At 44.2% G+C, this 15,145-nt stretch overlaps 1 protein-coding gene across 2 annotated transcripts in view; it reads right to left on the reverse strand.

Moving 5' to 3' along the window:
- LOC115104166 (protein tweety homolog 3-like) overlaps nucleotides 1-15,145 on the reverse strand; it is a 71,284-nt gene that overhangs the window by 28,570 nt on the left and 27,569 nt on the right. For both annotated transcript variants that reach the window (XM_029625414.2, XM_029625415.2), the window contains exons 3-4: nucleotides 921-1,032; nucleotides 461-681 (exon numbers count right to left, since the gene is read on the reverse strand). In XM_029625414.2, coding sequence (XP_029481274.1) covers nucleotides 461-681; nucleotides 921-1,032 — 333 coding nt within the window. The remainder of the gene's footprint in view (nucleotides 1-460; nucleotides 682-920; nucleotides 1,033-15,145) is intronic.

Here is a 15,145-nt window from a genome sequence, read left to right on the forward strand (position 1 = left end):
TTCATATTAGCCTTTTCTGAGTATCAACTGAGATGACTCTCTCTCTAAAGGGCCTAGCAGTGGAATTCTGCAGCACGACACCAGCATGAACATCAATCTACGAGGAATGACGTACTGTTCATGTAAACTGCTAATCCTGTAGTGCAGGATTCCTCTCAGAGTGGAAGCTGTGTAGTTCTGTTCACACTCCATTAAACCCATGTTGCTGTGAGCTCCTGTATGTAAATGAGGCAGCAGCAAAAGTAGCTAATAATAAAAACTCCCTAATACCCAACTTGAAATACAAGCAATGTATCATACAACATGACAGGAAAACAAACTCCAACTACATTCACCTACAATAGACAAACGATGTACTAAAACAAACAGGCCTCGGTTCTGGTAATGGTTTTGGTGAACAATAGAAATTGTATGTCATGAGATGTCATATATTGAGTCTCCCAGTCTGCCCATCTCTCACCTGTACCAGTCGTAGAGCTCGATGTTGACGGCCAGCTCCTCCAGGGAGATGTCTCTGTTTCCCCAGAAGGGGATCTCCACCATCTGCCTCACCAGCTCGTCCAGCTGGCCCTGCAGCTTCTGGATGATAGACAGATAGTCTGTGTGCTTGGCGTACTGGCCCTCCAGCTGCCCCAGACTGCCATCCACTGTCTGCTTCAGGGAGCCCGTGCCGTCTGATACCTAGGTAGTAGGCACAGGGAGGGACACCTAAAGTCACAAACAACCCATTCCTTATGGGGATAGACAAAATCAATAGTGTTAATTATATTGTATCTATTTGGGGTTAGCAGGGGAATCACTGCTCCTTATAGTGATCAACAGTATGATGACTGTGAATGGTGGGCCCAGCCCATGTTATGGCTGTGACAGTAGAGATTTTGCTGGGGTGTCATTGTTTCAATGGGAGTTCTGAGTATTACCAGTTTCTGCACTCCTGCCACAGTGCGGTTGGCGTGGCGCAAGGAGTACGTCAGCCTGTTCACGCCGTCACAGGTCTCGCCGTTCCCATAGAAACCAACAGCAATGCCGGCGCTGAAGGGAGACAAAGGGGAGGAGAGGAAGCGGTTAGGAGGAGGAAGAGGGGTCGGCACAGCACGGCAGACAGACAGACGTACGGGGTAGGCGTGTGAACCCTGCATCAACCCTGCCAGGGATAGATGCTACTAAACAGGCAGCATTGAGCTACAGCAGAAAGCCTCCCTATAGAGAGTCCATAGCAACCAAGAGGAATGGGTCAGCAATGCCCAGAGCCCCACGCCAGAGCTAACAAAGGCTGCACTGACACAGGAGATCAACCCTTGCCCATTCATGGAGGCCGGAGATTATAGGGGGAGCCGCCCTGGCAATCACAAAGACCTACTGCCTCCCAGCTAGTGCTAGACCAGTGGTTCCCAACCAGGAGTACCAGGAGCCCTGAGGGTACTTGGCCTATCCACAGGGGGTACTTGAGAAGACTCATGAGACCATAGGCCTACTGGTAAAATGCACATGAGGGGGTACTTCAGGGGTACTCCAGGCAGAGAAAAATTCAGATGGTGGTACAGTAACCAAAAAAGGTTGGGAACCACTGCGCTAGAGTGGTTCCCAAGTAGAATCAAATGCATTCGAGGTGGCAACATACAACACTGAATTTCTGATGCACATATCATCTAATTATTTACATAAACATTCTGAATATTAGCTACCTATTAAAAACTGATACCAGTAGGCCTTTAGAAGTCTGAGTTGTCCTTTAGATTAGAATGCGATTAAATTTGGATCAACAGTGAAACTCAAGAAACTCAGTAGGAACTGAAGACCTGGTGAGAGTGGGACTGTTGCTCAATACATGTGGGGGGGGTAATCAATTGAATCAACAATCTAAGGAGGTCTAAGGAGGAGTTGTCACTACTTTTAACCTCTTTCCCCTTTGGGAAACAAATACCTCACCACCAGGGGTCACTACAGCATCTCTCTCTCGCTCTCTCTCTCTGTATTCAATTTGCTTATCAGCATGACGTAAAAATGTACATATTGCCAAAGCTTACTTTGGAGAATTACAATATTAACATAATTAAAATAATAAATATTCTCTCTCCAACTCCCTCCCATTGTGAGCAGTTCAATAGGCGTCACAATCACTGCCTCCCTGCTGACTGAGAGACTGCCGAGCCAGACAGCCAGCCCAAACAATAGCCTGGTGACCATATGGTCACTCTCAGCTGAACACATGCAAACTGGAGGAGCGTTCCGTGTGTACAGCAGCTTGTTGAAGGACAGTCCATTTACAGTTCACACACACCATCAGATGGAGGACAGGCTCCATGCAGAGTCCTTCAGAGCTATAAACTAAAGTAAATAGGCCGATTACATGATGACATCATTATAAGGCAGTTGGAGGAACTGTACAAGCAAGATGGAAGGAGGCCCGGGGGCAGCGTATCAAAGGAGACGTTCTGGTCAAACAGACTGGCTTTTAACATTGTATTGCAGGATTTCAAAGCTTCACTGCCATTATCCTACAGTAGGTTTAAAGCAGGTACGTTCAGTTGTGGTTCTCAGACAGACGCCATATAAGGCAATGGCTACATGGTTTCCTGCAGCCGTAGCAGAGTTCCCATCATTCCTGCAAGTCAGTACATCTGCCAGGATGATCTGTATAGGGAGTGGGTCTGGGGTAAGGCCAAACAAAGGGTCCCTCTGGCATTGATAAACATCTAGCTTGTTCAACACTAATGGAGCCAAGACCAGGCCATTCCAGTAATAACCAAAACTTTGAACATTTCAAAAGAGAAGTTTGAGTGTCATGCATGTAAGGCTGCAGCAATAACTAGGCTACATCAACAGAAACTAGGCTTACTCAACATAATGTCTCAGTTGAAGTGGAGAATCTTCAAGGACAGATGAGGAGAATATCTCTGAACAAAGAGTCAAACTGAATTCTACGATGCAGCCACGGCAAGTGATATCACATTTTGATGCACCATCAATGACTTATGAAATTGCCATGGCAACCACTTTTGAGCAAAGTTAAAGCAGTACAATACGACAATTACCTCAGGGAGGGGAGAAAGAAGCAGAGTCAATCATTATAGACATAAGACAAGTTAAAACCTGGAGAAAGACATCCAATCATCCCCTGCGTAAAATCTATAGACAAGGTGTCGAAAGTGTTCCACAGGGATGCTGGCCCATGTTGATTCCAATGCTTCCCACAGTTGTGTCAAGTTGGCTGGACACAAACCGTTCTTGACACAAACCGGTGCACCTGGCACCAAGTACCATACCCCGTTCAAAGGCACTTAAATATTTTGTCTTGCCCATTCACCTTCAATGGCACACATACACAATCCACGTCTCAATTGTCTCCAGGTTTAAAAATCGTCCTTTAACCTGTTGCCTCCCCTTCGTCTACACTGATTGACGTGGATTTTATAAGTGACATCAATAAGGGATCATAGCTTTCACCTAGTCAGCCTGTCATGGAAAGTGCAGGTGTTCTTAATGTTTTGTACCCTTAGTGTATATTGTGAAGACTAAGCTGATCTAGCCCTCCTATGCGGTCTAGACAGCTTGTGAAAAAAAACAGACTTCAACGAACCACCCTACCAGTAAGATACATAATATCAAATGTTCACCCCCCCCATAAAACCAAGCAGTGAATTTGAAGCTCAGATCTTTCCTTTTTTCCCTTAAAAAAAAAAAAGCAGGTCTGTTTAGGCTTAACTCTTCATGCCTGTGACATAACATCCCCAGTCCTTTACACAAGAGCATCTGATGTCAGAGGGGATTAAATCAAATGTCATGTTGACAAGGGAAACACCTCCTGTTAAAATGAGAGTCAGTCCACTCCTCTTCACCCTGCAGCCAATGAGTGGATGGGATTGGCCATTTCCTGAACTGCTGCTAGCTAGGGCAATCTCTTCCTCTCATACTCTGAGGGATGGAAAGGTGAGCTGGAACTATGGGTTTGTGTTCAGGGCAAACAAAGCACATCTACCTCTGGGGACTGGTAAACTGTGGTGGAAACTTAGAACAGGAAACACAGCCAGAAATTAAATACACAACAACCCCACTAGTTTGTTGGTTTAGTGTTCTGTTCGACCACCCTGATAGTTTAGGAGTTTGTAATGTTTTCTAGACACATCCGGTTTGTGTCGTTCATATTACACCCCCGTGCCGTTTCACAGAAATGTACAGAGCGTTGTTGTTTCTCTCACTGTAAGGTCAGTGATTCAGGACTGACAAAGCACCAAGACAACGTCTTAAGTGCTTTATGTTTAGGTGTCCACAAAGAAAACGCCAGAAATGACATATCAGAGTTCCATCTCCCGGTCATCGACCAGCACAGTGCGTTTACAGCAGGCTGAAGACCAACCAGAAAGATGTTATCCCACACTCAATGTCAAGCCTAAAAACGGATTTACATGAAAGGCACTTCTGCTTCCTAGGCTCTTGCCTGGGATTTCCATCATCTTTAATTATGCAAGCAGCAACAACCTCAAGTTTCACAGCCAAAACGTAACAAAGTGACAGAAGATGGGCATGTGACTGCGAGGACTCCCTCAAATCATGAGCTTTGTGCAAGACTTCAGTAAAACTAAATTGCAGAGATTCTCTCAAGTTTCATGACAGTTGGACCATAAACTTACACCGCCTGTCATTCACGTGGCATTAAACTGAATTTGATATTCCACATGCGGCATTTTTACTCATTGCTCTAATCCCACTTTCCCCACGCTCTCATCACACACACGACGACGACACACAGGGAGAGAGTAATTGTCATGCAGCCCACATGCTCATCAAGTCTCCATGCTTTTGTGAGCCGCTCTGCAGTGATTTCAGCTGAATCCAACAAGATGGCTCTGAGCTGATCCAACTCATGGGGAGTGAAAACAGGATTCAGCGAAGTCCCGTGTTAAAATGGATGTGACAAAAACAGGAAGATTCCACAATTGAGTCAGCAAAAAGCTCATGCTTGGATTTCACAAGCTCTCAAATAAATTAACTCTTTATTGGGGATATGGAAGCGTTTAATGGGCGTCCTCCATTTGTAAGACATTACTCAGTTTTCAGTACGTGTGGGAGTTCTTCGCTCTGCTCTCAGGTTGTTCTTCCCTTTCTCATGACTCCTCTGAGACTGTATGCTAATACAAGTATCTGGCCTAACAGTCAAATCCCAGAGGATTACTTACATAGTATTATTATACATTTTTTATTTTTTTATTTAACCTTTATTTACTTAGGCAAATCAGTTAAGAACAAATTCTTATTTACCATGATGGCCTCTCATCTATACATGAGAGAATAGGCAGACAGATATGAGAGAATAGGCAGACAGATATGAGAGAATAGGCAGACAGATATGAGAGAATAGGCAGACCGATACGGAGTGGAATTTTTTTTTAGGCTGTGTTCTCACACCTCCACAATGCTGAACATAAACTGCACAAAGCAAATGGTTGGATTCTTAAAAAAGGTGTCCATTTATTTGGGTGGATCCATGAAGAACCGAGGCCTCTTTTTCCATGTGGTCAACAGGTGAACAGGAAAACACTGAAAAAGATCAAGAGCAGAAGATATTAGCCCTTTTTAATGTCTATCTGTCGGTCCTTCCTTCTCCTGTCACTTGTCATGAGGCCATTTTGCTCTGCGTTTGTGGCTGCTTTCCTATTTCCGCTTTGATTATCTATGTATGAGCTACAGACAGTGACTGTCCACAGCTTGCTATCTGTGTGTCCATCTGTCTGTCCCTAGATGAGCAGAACGACTTCCATTTCAGCACCTTGAGACTCCTGGCTGGGCCTCTGTGTCGACAATGATGCCATGACCTGAGAAGTACTAAACAAAGAGAGGAAACAGACTAAACTGTTTACTTGTTTGGGTGGTCTGAACCCACAACACAAAGGTCACGTTTTCTAAATTACAACTGAAGGAGCTGTTTCCTCATCCTCCCAAATCTTTATTGGCAGATTATTAAACACACAACACAAAGTGCATGACAGTTAAGATTCTGTTACAAAACCATCTACTACTTTGGTTACTGTTTATCATTAATGGCAGACCGGATTTGTTTTCTCCCCCTCCAAAAAGGCTTCCACACATACAAGGGATGGGCATTTAAAATATTTTCACTATTCGAATAATACATTTAGTATTTACATTTTTTATTTTTTATTTTTTTTAAATATCGGATATCCGAAATACATGTGTTTTTTTGTAAAACTGTTTGCTGCTGTAGCAGGGGGACGGGCAGGGGTCAGTGTGTGAGAGACCACGTTCCCCTTCCTTGTCTACAAGTACAACAACTCCTAGCCCAGAGTGGAACTCAGGACTAAGCTTATAATGTATACCCACCTTGAGAGTTATGTCCCGGCCCACTGTTGGCTTCTCATTTGAAGGGGTGGTGGTGGCATCAAACTATTTGATTGAACACTTTCTTGGGCACTGCTGGGCCATGCACAAGGCAACCTTTCCATCAGAACCATCTACCGATTACGGATAGAGTCCAACGCGGGACACGTACTGCTATAACAGGCACAGTCATTGGCAGAGTACTAATCTCACACGCTTCTCCTATGTAATGCCCTACAATGGAACATTAACGGCGAGCTTCAGATTAAAAAACAGTCTAACTTCCGTCGTTTCTATTCCTTTATGCATTGATTAGAAATGTCCCCACTCACCTGCTAGGCTACATATCTAGCCTCTGACTGTATTGCCGCTTTGACCAAATCCAACTTTATTTGTCACACGTGCCGAATACAACAAGTGTAGACTTTACAATGAAATGCTTACTTACAAGCCCTTAACCAACAGTGCAGTTCAAGACGAAGAAAATATTTACCAAGTAGACTAAAATAAAAAGTAACAATAAGAATAACAAGGCTGTATACACCGGTACCGAGTCAGTGTGCAGGGGTACAGGCTAGTTGAGGTAAACTGTACATGTAGGTGGGGGCGAAGCGACTATGCATAGGTAACAAACAAACAGCGAGTAGCAGTGTACAAAAGGGGGGGGGTCAATGTAAATAGTCCGGTGGCGATTTTATGAATTGATCAGCAGTCTTATGGCTTGGGGGTAGAAGCTGTTGAGGAGCCTTTTGGTCCTAGACTTGGCGCTCCAGTACCGCTTGCCGCGCGGTAGCACAGAAAACAGTCTATGACTTGTGTGACTGGGGTCTCTGACAATTTTATGGGCTTTCCTCTGACACCGAATATTATATAGGTCCTGGATGGCAGGAAGCTTGGCCCCAGTGATGTACTGGGCCATTCGCACTACCCTCTGTAGTGTCATATGGTCAGATGCCGAGCAGTTGCCATAGCAGGCGGTGATGCAACCGCTCAGGATGCTCTCAATGGTGCAGCTGTAGAACCATTTGAGGATCTGGGGACCCATGCCAAATCTTTTCAGTCTCCTGAGGGGGAAAAGGTGTTGTCGTGCCCTCTTCACAACTGTCTTGGTATGTTTGGACCATAATAGTTCGTTGGTGATGTGGACACCAAGCAAACTTAATGATGGTGTTGGAGTTGTGTTTGTACACGCAGTCGTGGGTGAACAGGGAATACAGGAGGGGACTAAGTACACACTCCTGAGGGGCCCCAGTGTTAAGGATCAGCGTGGCAGATGTGTTGTGGCCTACTCTTACCACCTGGGTGCGGCCCGTTAGAAAGTCCAGGATCCAGTTGCAGAGGGAGGTGTTTAGTCCCAGAGTCCTTAGCTTAGTGATGAGCTTCGTGGGCACTATGGTGTTGAATGCTGAGCTGTAGTCAATGAACAACATTTTCACATAGGTGTTCCTTTTGTCCAGGTGAGAAAGGGCAGTGTGGAGTGCGATTGAGATTTTGTCATCTGTGGATCTGTTGGGGCGGTATGCAAATTGGAGTGGGTCTAGGGTGTCCGGGAGGATGTTGTTGATGTGAGCCATGACTAGCCTTTCAAAGCACTTCATGGCTACCGACGTGAGTACCACGGGGCGGTAGTCATTTAGGCAGGTTACCTTCGCTTCCTTGCGCACAGGGACAATGGTTGTTTGCTTGAAACATGTAGGTATTACAGACTCAGTCAGGGAGAGGTTGAAAATGTCAGTGACACTTGACAGTTGATCCGCCCATGCTTTGAGTACATGTCCTGGTAATCCGTCTGGCCCAGCGGCTTTGTGAATGTTGACCTGTTTAAAGGTTTTGTTCACATCGCCTACCGATTTACACGCGTGAAATGTGTGAAGGCTACCAGTGTGTCTTTTTTAATATTAATGTGTCTTTTATATGAAAAAGTTTGTTGTTTTATTAAATTAAGAATGTCACTTCATGGATCATTTTAGTTCATTCAGACTAAGCCTTTTCAATGTTAAAATAGGCCTACACATGTACACTCGCAAATAATCAAATACTAATGTCCATTCGATTAACCGGGCCCATCCCTAGCACTTAACCACATTGATTACACAATAGCATTAAGCACAGAGAGTAGTTCAATTCATGATACCCCTGCTTATTATGGGTTGTGCTCCTTCCCAATTGGGAGAGACCCTCTCATAGCTTGTGAAAGGAGGGTAGGGCGAAGAGAGTTTGATGAATCTCTTCTCTCTACAAGCATAGATGGGAGTCGATAAGACTCCCACAGCCGGGAAGAAATATTTTCAGCTGCCTGGGCTTGCAGAGACTTGCATCATGTGGATGGATTTGTTCTCACAGGAGGAGCAGGGCAGAAGAGGCGGGCAGAGAGACTCCAGAAGTTCACCGTTAAGGCAGCGACAGGTGCAGATGGTCAATACTCACTGGGGTTCAGGGAGGACAGATATCCATCATTCAGATTCAACCAGAGATGCAATTACAGTTCAGGGAGAGGTACCACCTGGGTCACAGCGCCTTGAAAACAGAAGGCTGGGAAGTGCCTATCCCACAGACGGATGGAGGGAGACTGAGGTGAGAAGACAAAAAAACCTATCATCAGTCATAAATACTGGGCTGTGCCCCAGACACTACAGAGTGGCCATTCTGGCCAATAGCTTTGTCTTAAGAGATCACTGACAAAGGGGCTGCATAATCGAAAAGGAAGGTTTTTCTAGGAATTCTAGGTACATTATTTTGACAGACAGCACTGTTCATTCACTTATCTGTCACTCAGAACATGAACCTTTGTGAGACCCAGGGATTCCAAAGCTTGTCTGTGTGACTGTGGTGGACTAGCCTGTTGTTATTCCAGACAGCCGTGTAAATTATTGGTTGGGAGGGACTCCAGAAGGAAGGACTCAGAAACAGACAACAGTTTGGTCTGGTTTCCCACTGTACTAGACACAGAGCTACTCTTTGATAGTGAAAGGGTATATCGTCCTTAGCATTTACCCCAATGTGATACTTTGCCATCCCATTGAAGTATACTGTACAAAAATATAAAACGCAACATTTCAAAGAGTTACAGTTCATAGAAGGAAATTGGTCAATTGAAATAAATCAATAGATTTCACATGACTGGGCAGGGGCGCAGTCATGGGAGCCATGCTCAGCCAATCAGATTGAGTTTTTCCCCACAAAAGGGCTTTATTACAGACATAAATACAGCATGGTACTGACAAATTCTATAAAACGTTGTTGGAGGCGGCTTATGGTAGAGACTTAACACTCAATTCTCTGGCAACAGCTCTGTTGGACATTCCTGCAGTCAGCATGCCAATTGCACACTCCCTCAAAACTTGAGACATCTGTGGCATTGTGTTGCGTGATGAAACTGCACATTTTAGAGTGGCCTTATATTGTCTCCAGCACAAGGTGCACCTGTGTAATGACCATGTTGTTTAAATCAGCTTCTTGATATGATATGGCAAAGGAGAAATGCTCACTAACAGGGATGTACACAAATTTGTGCACAATATTTGAGAGAAATAATCTTTGTGTGTATGGAAAATATCTGGGATCTTGTATTTCTGTACACTTTACATGTTGCATTTACATTTTGTCCAGTATAGTATGCCATCTAGTGTGATTAGTTTGCAGAATTCTTGGGGTAGCCTAATTCCTGAAAATACACCACAATATTATTGTAATTCAAAGGGTTCTAACGCTAAACCACCAGAGTCCTTGAGTATCCCTCTGCCTGCTCTGAGCCAGAGCCCTGCCTGCGCTGAGCCAGCCCCTCTGGGTCTTCTTCTGTGTCCTGAGTTGGCTTCTGAGAGGATGTTGCCATGGAAACTACAGTGGGAGCTCATTTGTCACATGATTTCAGTTTGAATGTGAGAAATCATGTTTTTCCCTAACTTTTTCGTTACTTTCCAATACATTGCTGGAGGACTTCCTGCAGAGTCGAGGCCTCACGGTTATCACGTCTATCCCAGAGAATAGGGGCGTTGGCATGGTGTTTGGTAAGGAACCAACGTTTCAGACAGAGACGCTGAAAACTTGCATGATTCTATGGCAATGCTGACTGCAGTGCAGCGCAGGAACTTGCATATACCAATGATAAAATTAAAGCCTAAATATGGCTGGCCATTAAACCAGTTGTGGTTCAGCCTAGAGCTGTTCAACAGCTGACTTACCTTGTTAAATAAAAGGTTAAATTAAATAAATAAAAATAACAGCTGAGACCCATCACATGTCCACAAAAAAAGGTTTCTGTGTAACACTCTTCACTGTTCATAATCATACAGAAGATAACATTGCACAACAATGCCTCTCCAACTTCCTCGTTCCACTTATTCAGTATTCTGTGGCATCAACTTACTCTCTAAACAGAATCAATATGTCCTCATCTTCATAATAGCGTCTCTCAGTCAGACAACAACCACTTCACCAGCTTTAACCTCTCTCGCACCAGCTTTAACCGCACCAGCTTTAACCTCTCTCGCACCAGCTTTAACCTCTCTCGCACCAGCTTTAACCTCTCTCGCACCAGCTTTAACCTCTCTGGCACCTGGCCAACAGCCAGTGAAATTGCAGAGCGCTAAAATTCTAAATACACCATTCGTAATATTAAACATTCTTGTAAATACATGTGTCTTCCATCATTTAAAAGCTTAACATCTTATTAATCCAGCCGCTGTGTCAGATTTCAAAAAGGCTTTACGTCGAACGCAAACCATGCGATTATCTGAGGAGAGCACCCATCTAACAAAAGTATTACTAGCATTTTCCAACCAAGCATTAGTGTCACAAAAGTCAGAAATAACAATAAAATAAATCACTTACCTTTGAAAATATTCCTCTGGTGGCAATGCCAATTGTCCTAGCTCCACAGTGAATGTTAGTTTTGTTTGATACAATCCATTTTTATAGCCTAACACAAAACATATGTAAACCGCTTGCGTCGTGATTTCCGTCTCATTCAACTTTGGATGAAACATTTGTGGTAAATACACACACTAAACACACGTTTATCCAGTCATGGTTGGTTTCATTGCAATCCTCTGTTTGTTAGTAACACAATCACACTTGATGGCTCTTTTTCCAGGACGCATTGACCGAAACAACCCGATTTGAAGACACCAATCAATGACCTCATTGCGCACCAATGGTAGGAGCGGTCTGTCGTTGATTGACTGTATTTTGGCCCGATGACCACTGATCATCTTGAAATCTAGCTTGGAAGATAGCCAATGAGCTGAGTCAAACGGCAATATGTAATGGTTATACGTTCGAAGACCAGCCTTTGTCGTAAACTCTGGCGTAAAAGAAGTTCATTCGCCATTGCAAATCCTACTTGACGGAGCCACGAGTGTTACGCATAGAAGTACATAGTGAAGTGCATTTTCAGCAATTTTATATATTTAAATTATGGCAAATAAATCAGGAAAAGCTAAAACAAAGTCTAGATATACAGATGTAACGCAAATTATAGAAGAAATTGATAGAGAAAGCGAGACAGAGTTGCTTCAGGAAGATGAATCTTTCAGCGAGGCAAGTTGAAGACATGTTTCTGTACGGAGAGGATGCCATGCTGGACTGGTAAAACCTTATCAAGTTAATGTCGTTGTTTAAAATTAATATAAAATATAATTTATGAGATGTTTTGTTTGCAATATATACAAATATCATCAGTAATGAAATGTGTAAGGTACACATTGGCTATACATTGTGTGTGTGTGTGATATTTTTTACATTTATTTTATAGAAACATGGAATGGAACAGCACTTCACCATAGTGATTATGTTCCCTGTACTCTATATAGTACATCTGTTAATTTTACGTGTTGATACAGGGCTCATACGTTAAAATATTCTTACTGAAACAATTATTTTTCCCACAGTGGTAGCGATTCTGATTATGCGCCACCAATGTCTAGGCGTCCATCCCCCTCTGAAGCTTGTTCATCCAGCAGGACCCCTGCTGTCACTGGCTCCACACCTACCCTGCCATCTAGAGATTTGAAGTCAGTGACAAAGAAGCGGAGGTGGGGAAGACAGAAACCCACAGACAGAGGGCCAGAGGGTCGTTGACACTGTGTTGGAAGATGTGGAACCAATTCCAACAGTTTTTAGACCAAAAAAGCAGCCAGGACCTCAACTAGACAGGACTGCAAAGTACAGCCCCCTTCAACTTTTTCAACTGTTTTTCACCTCGTCAGTTGTTGATTCCCTGGTGGCGAACACCAATAAGTACGGGGCTAAGAAGCAGGCAGGAAAGAAAGAGGCATGGAAGCCCATTTCCATGTCAGACCTTTTCTGCTTTCTTTCACTGGTCATTTACATGGGGCTGGTGAAGTTGAAAACTCTGAGGGACTACTGGAAAACATCAGCTCTCGATCAACTGCCTTTCCCCACCACTGTCATGTCTTCTAAAAGGTTTCTGACTATCTCACGGGCGCTTCACATCAGTGACCCAGAAGTTGATGGGGAGAATGACAAGAAGAGAGGCACCGCAAGGTTTGATAGGCTCTGCAAAATCAAACCTCTCTAACCCAGCATCGTTGAGGCCTGCAAGACCTACTTTCAGCCTGCCCAGAACCTGTTCATCGATGAGAGGATGGTAGCCTCAAAGGCCAGAATCAGCATCAAACAGTACATGCGTAACAAACCAACCAAATCGGGTTACAAACAGTTTGTTTTGGAAGATTCTGTGTGTGCCTACACTTGCAATTTTAAACAGTTTTGCTACCGGTAATGGACTGAGTTATGATTCCGTTATGGAGTTATTGGATTTTCAACTGCTGGGGAAGGGCTACAAACTGTTTGTGGACAACTTCTACACAAGTCCTACCCTGTTTACAGAGCTGAGGAAGCAGGAAGTGTGGGCTTGTGGCACCATTCGGACCAACAGAGAGGGCTTTCCAAAAACAAAGGTGAACAACATGCCTAAGCGGGCTGAGCGGGGTACCATGAGATGGATTTGTGAAGATGGCCTGCTCTTTGTAAAGTGGATGGATCCCAGAGAGGTGGTCATGTGCACAACTATCCACAAGTCCTCCAGTGGCGATCACATCGTCAGGCGTGTGAAGGATGGTAGCGGGGCATGGACCACAAAAAATGTCCCTGTTCCAACTGCTGTGAAGGACTACAACAAGGGCATGGGAGGTAGGATATGATACTACAATGTTCTCCACAAGACCATGAAATGGTACAAGACATTTTTCTATAATTTCATTGACATTGCCGTGGTGAATTCCTTCATCCTGCAGAAGGAAATGGCCAAGAGCTGTGGACAGCCCCCCATCTCACAGCTAGCCTTCAGGGAGCTGCTCATCCAGGAGCTTGCTAGCTACAGCAAGTCCACTGTAGCACCTTCTGTCCCCTCTACCTCTGTCCCTTCTGCTCCAACCAGTGTTGTTCACCTGGCCAGATTAATCTCTGTAGGCATGAATGTGCCTCAGGGCAAAAAGGGCACAGTAGGGAGATGCCGTTGTGCCCTTTGTAACAGGAAATGCCCCATCACCTGCACCACCTGTTCAGTAAGCCTCTGCTTTACACCAAAAAGAGACTGCTATGGGCCATGGCACCAGCAGCACAATATTGTGTAGAGGACTGAGGGTCTTCACAATATTGTAAATAGAACATGTGTAAATAGTTACTCTTGTTATTTTTATTTATAAATACCGTAATTGCTGGACTATTAAGCGCACCTGAATATAAACCGCACCCACTGAATTATAAAAAAATATGTATTTTGTACATAAATAAGCCGCACATGTCTATAAGCCGCAGGTGCCTACCGGTACATTGAAACAAATGAACTTGGGCACTATCTTCCTCCTCCTGTGCACTGAAACCACTGAAGTCATCTCCTTCGGTGTCGGAGTTGAATAGCCTCAGAATTGCTTCATCCGATGTTGGATCGTTTTCATTGTCGCTCTCGTCACTTTCATCCGGAGGCAAATACCCCGCTCAGCTCATGCTGCCCCTTCAACACGCAGCAGCCCAGCCTTTCGAAACCTGTTGATGATAGTGGATTTTTTGACAATGCTCCACGCTGTCAGGACCCACTGGCAGACTTGACCATAAGTTGTTCTTCGCATGCAGCCCGTTTTAGTGAAGGATTTCTCCCCACTTGTCATCCAAGCCTCCCACTGAACAAGGTGCATTTAAGGTGGCGCTCGATTTACACTGATGTCGAGTGGCTGCAAATACTTTGGGCCATCTGCTTTTCTTCCCTCTGAAAGCTTTTCTTGTCTTTTTGCACTAAGTCAGTTCCTCACGCTGCTGTTACCAACGTCTTATCATCGACTCATTAAGGACAAGCTCCCGTGCAGCAGCTCTATTTCCTTTTCCAACAGCCAGATCGATCGCTTTCAACTTCAAAGCTGCATCATATGCATTTCTCCGTGTCTTTGCCATGATGAGGGTGACAAAATTACTACCGTAATCAGAATGATGGGAAGTTTGAGCGCGCTCGATTTACGTCACATTATGTTTTTTGGCGGCATGAATCTTGTGAAAGCGGGAAAAATCCATAAATTAGCTGCGTCATTGTATAAACCGCGAGGTTCAAAAGTGGGAATAAAGTAGCGGCTTATAGTCCGGAAATTACGGTATATATATTTTTTTTAATATATATTTTTGGGGAGTGTGTGTTAGAATAGCATTTATGTATTTTGTATATCGTCCTTTCCTTCAAAATGAATCACTGTACCAATTCGGCCACTTGGGTACATTTGTGTGGGACACCTGGGTGACTTCATGCTCAATGTCATGTAGCTCGCTCATTTTTGAAGTTTTTTTTCTTCTACCAGATCTA

Source organism: Oncorhynchus nerka, linkage group LG26 (genome assembly GCF_034236695.1).
Source record: "Oncorhynchus nerka isolate Pitt River linkage group LG26, Oner_Uvic_2.0, whole genome shotgun sequence".
NCBI lineage: Eukaryota > Metazoa > Chordata > Actinopteri > Salmoniformes > Salmonidae > Oncorhynchus > Oncorhynchus nerka.